This window comes from Salvelinus sp. IW2-2015, unplaced genomic scaffold (genome assembly GCF_002910315.2).
Source record: "Salvelinus sp. IW2-2015 unplaced genomic scaffold, ASM291031v2 Un_scaffold2888, whole genome shotgun sequence".
Lineage (NCBI taxonomy): Eukaryota > Metazoa > Chordata > Actinopteri > Salmoniformes > Salmonidae > Salvelinus > Salvelinus sp. IW2-2015.
Window position 1 is genome coordinate 4,793 of NW_019944187.1, and position 7,860 is coordinate 12,652.

Genomic DNA, 7,860 nt, shown 5'->3' on the forward strand with positions numbered 1-7,860 from the left:
TATATATTACAGATATATATATATATACAGATAGATATATATACAGATATCAGGTTACCAGAATCGGTGCGTTAAGTCGCTCTTTAAAGCTAAATAATTACAAAGTGTGAAAAGAAGTGGAGATACCCTTGTCTCATACCACGGGCTATTGGTTTTATTATTCAATGGTACTCCGACCATATCTGCTATTATGACACTTTCTTCATCAAAGACAAAAATGTTGGGCTGATGAGAAAACGATGGGCTAGCTAGCAAACACTGCCAGGGTAGAGATTTCACATGATTTCATGTGATGCTATGCTATATTTGGTCTACTCACCCGTATCCAGCCAGGAAGCCCAGACTAGGAGGGCTGACCTGGTCGCTGAAGACATAGAGCTCCAGTCCAGCGTCGTACAGATTCTTGGGGCTACGAACGTTGATCTTTCCCGGACTAGTCTGGTTCACGATCCACCACTCCTGGACCTCCGCTGAGTCGTTATGGAATCGCTCCAAAGCCAAAGTGATGAATTCTTCCTCTGGAGGAAACAAATAGAACGCAATATAATACCATTGTGTTTTTAATGTTCATAAACATAAACATAAACTTTAGTCCACACAATGTGGAAAGGTGCCTTTTGTCTTCAAAATAGCATGGTTGACAACAAACACAGCTCGATTCTATAGCGCAAATTTAAATTTAAAGGTAATTTCCGATTGAGCGTTTGCTGTGAATGCAGTCTTCACAAACGCGGGAACATTGCCTTTAAATTTCAATCGCACTATAGCGCAGAACTTCCACGATACGTATTGATTCAAGCCCTACACAATAACACTATTGACAACAAGCAATTAACACGATAAGACAAGACGATTGACAACTAACAACATTATAACATCACCATCATGAAAGTCAGATATATAGATAGAGATAGACTAATGTCTTGTTTTTTTTCATGTATTTTATTGTATATTTGCCTAGTGTAAAGTGTATTGAGATGTTTAAATGCTGCTTTACCTTTACACAGCTGTTGTATGGGTTTGGCCTCAGAGTCAGTAGGGGCTCGGAGATACCGAGGGAAGCCATGTTTTATCACCCTGGCAACAGAGGAATACAACAGGCTGTTACTAACATCTGGGAAGGGAATACAGTCACTAATATTTCAGATTGGTTTTTAAAATAAAAGTAGTTTGATTTAAAAAAAAAAAGAGTTAATTGACAAATACATGAATTAAAAGTAAACTCACACTCCGTCTTTTCTGGTCCCATTGAGCAGTAGGAATAGCTCCAGCTTGGTCTTATCATCCAGAAACATGACCTTCTTCCCCGTAGAAAACTCAGCCTTCGCTCCCAGAGTCTGGTTCCTGTTTCAGACAATACAGAACATCTATAACCTTTGCCTGATCATTCGCTGCATACATAGTCTGACTTGGTCATCATTTGTATTTGTATTTATTATGGATCCCCATTAGTTCCTGCCAAGGCAGCGGCTACTCTTCCTAGGGTTTATTATGGATCCCCATTAGTTCCTGCCAAGGTAGTGGCTACTCTTCCTGGGGTTTATTATGGATCCCCATTAGTTCCTGCCAAGGTAGTGGCTACTCTTCCTGGGGTTTATTATGGATCCCCATTAGTTCCTTCCAAGGCAGCAGCTACTCTTCTGGGGTTTATTATGGACCCCATTAGTTCCTGCCAAGGCAGCGGCTACTCTTCCTGGGGTTTATTATGGATCCCCATTAGTTCCTGCCAAGGCAGCAGCTACTCTTCCTGGGTTTATTATGATCCCCATTAGTTCGCCAAGGTAGTGGCTACTCTTCTGGGTTTATTATGGATCCCCATTAGTTCCTTCCAGGCAGCAGCTACTCTTCCTGGGTTTTATTATGGATCCCCATTAGTTCCTGCCAAGGCAGCAGCTACTCTTCCTGGGTTTATTATGGATCCCCATTAGTTCCTGCCAAGGTAGTGGCTACTCTTTCCTGGGTTTATTATGGATCCCCATTAGTTCCTTCCAAGGCAGCAGCTACTCTTCCTGGGGTTTTTATTATGGATCCCCATTAGTTCTGCCAAGGAGCGGCTACTCTTCCTGGTTTATTATGGACTCCCATTAGTTCCTGCAAGGCAGCAGCTACTCTTCCTGGGGTTTATTATGGATCCCCATTAGTTCTGCCAAGTAGTGGCTACTCTTCCTGGGTTATTATGGATCCCATTAGTTCCTTCCAAGGCAGCAGCTACTCTTCCTGGGTTTTATTATGGATCCCCATTAGTTCCTGCCAAGGCAGCGGCTTACTCTTCCTGGGGTTTATTACGGATCCCCATTAGTTCCTGCCAAGGCAGCAGCTACTCTTCCTGGGGTTTATTATGGATCCCATTAGTTCCTTCCAAGGCAAGCAGCTACTCTTCCTGGGGTCCAGCAAAAAAAACACATCAAGGTATTTACATCACAGAAAATCAACCAGACATATTAAATAACATATGTACAATACAATGTAGCGTGTCTGTAAAATACGTGTGCTGTGTGTGTGTGTCAGCCCTGACCTAGAGATCCTTATTTATTCTCTATGTTTGGTTTGGTCAGGTGTGACTCGGGTGGGAAAATCTATGTTTCTATTTCTTTGTGTTTTGCGGTGTGTGGTTTCCAATCAGCAGGCACGCTGTCTATCGTTGTCTCTGATTGGGGATCATATATAAGGTTGTCATTTTCGCGTTTGGGTTTTGTGGGGTGTTGTTTTCTGTTTAGGTTGTTTCCCTGACAGAACTGGTGTGCTTTCGTTTTCTCCTTTTGTCATTTCTGTTTGAGTGTTTTTGTGAACATTAAATCGTGAACACTTTCCACGCTGCGCTTTGGTCTCATTCCAACGACGGACGTTACAGTGTGTGTGCCTGTGTGTGTGTGTCTCGATAACAGTCTGCGTTGTTCCATTTTATCCGTTTAAAAAAAATCTGATTTCACTTGCTTGCAGGAGTTTCTTGATGTGGAATCGAGTTCCATGTAGTCATGGCTCCGTGTAGTACCCGTGCGTTATAAATAGACCCTTGTGGCATGTCTTGTGGTTTATGCATGGGTAATCTGAGCTGTGTGCTAGTCATTTAAACAGACAGCCCGGTGCTTTCAACATGTCAATACCTCTATTTTGAGCCAGAGGAGATCGACATGTATGTTATTCATGTTAGTTTCTCCGTATACACAGAATAGCCACATGTGCGTACTCCCTCAAATCGTTTAGATTTTAATTCAGCTATGTGGCTATGGCATAGCCAGATCAGGGCATAGCCAGATCATATGGCAATAGCCAGATCAGGGCCTAAAATAAGGACAACTCAGAGCATCTGTTCTTCTGAATAGACTACTCGTCAGCTCCCGCAGCCTCGGCCTGTTCTGTCAGGTCTCCCGCAGCCTCGGCCGGTTCGTCAGGCTCCCGCAGCTCGGCCTGTTCGTCAGGCTCCCGCAGCCTCGGCCGGTTCGTCAGGCTCCCGCAGCCTCGGCCGGTTCGTCAGGCCTCCCGCAGCCTCGGCCGGTTCGTCAGGCTCCCGTAGCCTCGGCTGTTCGTCAGCTCCCGCATCGGTTTCTGGGACCAATCAGAAGGTACGAATGTATTTGCATTCTACTCTGCTGTTCTATCGTGCATGCAATGATGTGCAATGCTGTCCAATGCTGTCCAACGCTGTGCAATGATGTGCAATGCTGTTAATGCTGTCTAATGATGTCAAATGCTGTCCCAATGCTGTCAATGATGTCCAATGCTGTCCAATGCTGTCCAATACTGTCCAATGCTGTCCAATGCTGTCTAATGCTTCTAATGCTGTCCAATGCTGTCCAATGCTGTCCAATGCTGTCTATGCTGTCCAATGCTGTCCAATGCTGTCAAATGCTGTCAAAATGCTGTCCAATGCTGTCCAATGCTGTCCAATGCTGTCCAATGCTGTCCAATGCTGTCCAATGCTGTCCAATGATGTCCAATCTGTCCAATGCTGTCAACGATGAAACTTTCTGGATAGACCAACTAAGTGATGGGAACTGTTACCGTGAAACAGTACGTATGAGGACTGTTCTTACGCTGGTTAGACCAAGCTACAAGTGATGGGGAACTGTTCTTACCGTTGGATAGACAAGCTACAGTGTGGGGAACTGTTTTTACGTAGATAGACCAAGCTACAGTGATGGGGCTGTTCTTACCGTTGGATAAACCAAGCTACAGTGATGGGGAACTGTTCTTACCGTGGATAGACCAAGCTACAGTGATGGGGACTGTTCTTACCGTTGGATAGACCAAGCTACAGTGATGGGGGACTGTTCTTACCGTTGGAATAGACCAAGCTACAGTGATGGGGAACTGTTCTTACCGTTGGATAGACCAAGCTACAATGATGGAACTGTTCTTACCGTTGGATAGACCAAGCTACAGTGATGGGGAACTGTTCTTACTGCTGGAACAGACCAAGCTACAGTGATGGGGACTGTTCTTACCGTTGGATAGACCACAGCTACAGTGATGGGGGACTGTTCTTACTGTGGACAACCAAGCTACAGTGATGAGGAACTGTTCTTACCGTTGGATAGACCAAGCTACAGTAACGGGAACTGTTCTTACCGTTGGATAGACCAAGCTACAGTGTGGGGAACTGTTCTTACTGCTGGACAGACCAAGCTACAGTGATGGGGAACTGTTCTTACCGTTGGATAGACCAAGCTAACAGTGATGGGGGAACTGTTCTTACCGTTGGACAGACCAAGCTACAGTGAACGGGAACTGTTCTACCGTGGATAGACCAAGCTACAGTGATGGGGAACTTTCTTACTGCTGGACAGACCAAGCTACAGTGATGGGGAACTGTTCTTACCGTTGGATAGACCAAGCTACAGTGACGGGGAACTGTTCTTACCGTTGGATAGACCAAGCTAAAGTGACGGGGAATTGTTCCTTGGAGCTGAGCATCTTCATGATGTTAGTTCTACTGGGAGGACTGATGGTCCACAGACTGTTAGAGCTGCCCTCCAACTCAGCTATGGTCAGGTCCTCTGGCATGTATGACTCCAACCACTGCATCGCATCCTGTACAGAGGAGAGGAGGGACGAGAATATTGTCCCTCTGTTACAATGGAGATTTACCCTATGCTCGGCCTACCAACCCAGTGAGACGACACATATAGTAGTTGCATAAAATACTTGTAACCGTGCACTTACAGGGTCGCTGAGATATGACCTCATGAAGGTGCCATGGAATTCATGGTTGGAGACTTCTCTGAGCTGGTTCTGCTGAGCACTCATTGTGAAGATGGGCTGGAAAAGATGGACACAGATAGACGACTTATCTCTGATGTAAACCGTTTTAGCATGGACAGGTGGCTATATATCACCAATATTAGCTATACACTTAAAAAATTATAAAAATAATAATAAGAAAATTGACAAATTCACAATGGAGATATTTTTAATCGTGGGTGCTGTCACAAACGCCACAATGGCACAGCTACAAAGATGAGTTCTCTAACTATCTCTATGGGCTGGAAAACACAATATTAGGATGCAATCTACAGAGCAGCAGGTCACCAAACAGGTTGGGTCAATTCCAATGTACCCATAATGCACAACTAATGTCCTAATAGACTGGACTGTCTGTCTGACTGATGGACAGACGGACAGACGGATTAATCTCGAACCCGATCAACTGATGGATCTATCAGTAGTAGAGCCTTAGTTCTTTTACAATACCTGGAACCCGGCCAGGGTGATGGAGAAGGAGACGTCCAGGGGTTTGTTGACCACCCCCACCACAGACTTGACCAGAGACATGAAGAGTAGAGGGAACCAGATGATACAGATCAGAAGCATGACGATCATCCCTCCCATCCCATACTTCACCACAGGCTTCTTCGCTTGGCCCCGCGGCTGAGGGTATCTCTGGAGGAGAGGGGGGAGAGGAGGACTATAGTTATGGACTGAGGGTACCTCTGAAATGGCGACCTTGTTCCGTATAAAGTGACCAGGGCCCAAATAGTCCATAGGCAATATGGTGCCAATGGGTCCTGGTCAAAAGTAGTGCACTATATAGGGAATATGATGCCATTTGGGATGCCATTTGGGATGAAGGCTGTCCGCCTTCTTAAGCTTTAGCTGAGTGGGCTAAGCTAACAGTGACGCAGTGGGCAGAGCTCGTGTTCGAACCCCTGTTTGTCCCACAGACACATGAACAAGGAGGATACACAACCTACTCTCTCTGACTCCCTCCAGCACTTGAGGACGAAGATGTGAGCGTAGATGTCTTCCACACAGATCCAAGAGGATAAGGACAGGGAGGTGTCAGTCCAGACCCAGTCCATCACCGCACGCAGCTCAGTCAGGAACGGGATCAGACGGAACCTGGAAGGGGAACGCACACAAACACACCTGTGTTTTGACACTGGCTCTCAAATCACAGCCTATTTCTCATATACAGTATAATTGTGACTTGGAGTCCAAGTCAAGTCAGATTCTTGGACTCAAGTACTACAACACTGGTTCACACTATAAAGGGAATAGAGAGTAATTTGAGACTTGCACACTGTACAACAGTGATATACTACTGTATGTTGAATGTGTGAGTTGAATGTCCTACTACACCTTACAGTGTCCTAACTCAATGTTTCCCAAACTTGGGTCCTCGCGAAGGTAATGCAGGGAACCTGGCCAGGTTCCAGGTTCCCTGCTACAACAGATTCAATGAATTTGGCCAAGGGGGTCTGTGGAACAAGGTTAGAGCAGAGGTTCCCCAAACCTTTTCACTCAGGCCCCCCCCCTCCCCCCCTTTCCATCATTGGGGAACATCCCGACCCCCCAATCCCACACCACGTCTATTTCTATGGGTACAAGTACTGTTCACTCCCTTCTTGTTGCCAGAGAGAATTTTTTTTTGCAGGTTTAAAGCTTATTTCCCCCAATTCTACACATTTTGTCATGAGGTACAGAGAACATTTTGAGGTTTTAAAGCTAATTTTCTTACAATTCTATACATTTTGCAATGTCTAATGTGTATTCATTTGATATTTGAGTGACTCAAACATTGCAACAATATCTATCGGCTTAAAAAAAAACTAACTGACATGGCCTAGTTGATCTGGACATTTCTGACAAGTTATAAATAGTTCTCTAAGTTATAAATTAGCTTTTAAACCGCAGTCCGGCCATGCTCTACAGTAGTCATAGTAAAACTCCTTGCATGCAATTTTTTTTATCGCATTCTAAAGTCGGGGTTGTGTTCTGATTTTGAGGGATACCTGATGAATTTGCTTTCACAAATTCGGGTCTGTGGGCCCAAAATAAAGTTGAGGAACCCCTTGTCCTAACTCACCCTTGAAACAGGAATAGGTTGACGTAGTCGGTCTGTGGCCCCAAAAATAAAGTTGGGAAACCCCTTGTCCTAACTCACCCTTGAAACAGGAAGAGGTTGGCGTAGTTGTAGCTCTTGGTGAGGAAGTTACCCAGGACTCTGGTGGGGTAGCCACAGCGGATTTGATAGGCTGACAGCCCAAAGTAGATACACTTGATACAGTACCATAGCTTGGCTACTGTGTTCTCATTGAAACGCCTGCAAAGTGGACAGAGGTATAAATACTGATAAGCAAGGTTACTAATGACAAACACTGCTACTAATGAAACATTCTTAATCAATCACGAGGCCCCTACCCCCCTTAGGGAGATCTGAAAGAACTGGATATGTTTACAAAATAAACCAATTCAACAACTAATTCATTAAATCAACCAATAAATTGGATGTATTTACTAATTTACTCCATGAAGGAGAGTATTAACCTCTCAGTGACTCCGGGCAGGATGAAGAACATCCAGAAGTGTATCCCATAACTAATTAACCAATTAACCAATTAACCAATTAACATCACAAGG

The 7,860-nt window shown here is 44.7% G+C and overlaps 1 protein-coding gene across 1 annotated transcript in view; it reads right to left on the bottom strand.

Annotated features, from left to right (window-relative positions):
* Positions 1-315: 315 nt before the first annotated feature.
* LOC112074944 (piezo-type mechanosensitive ion channel component 2-like) overlaps positions 316-7,860 on the bottom strand; it is a 76,529-nt gene continuing 68,984 nt past the window's right edge. Inside the window, 8 exon segments of the mRNA XM_070440722.1 lie at positions 316-518; positions 998-1,077; positions 1,228-1,344; positions 4,862-5,031; positions 5,164-5,259; positions 5,692-5,880; positions 6,192-6,339; positions 7,385-7,543. Coding sequence (XP_070296823.1) covers positions 316-518; positions 998-1,077; positions 1,228-1,344; positions 4,862-5,031; positions 5,164-5,259; positions 5,692-5,880; positions 6,192-6,339; positions 7,385-7,543 — 1,162 coding nt within the window.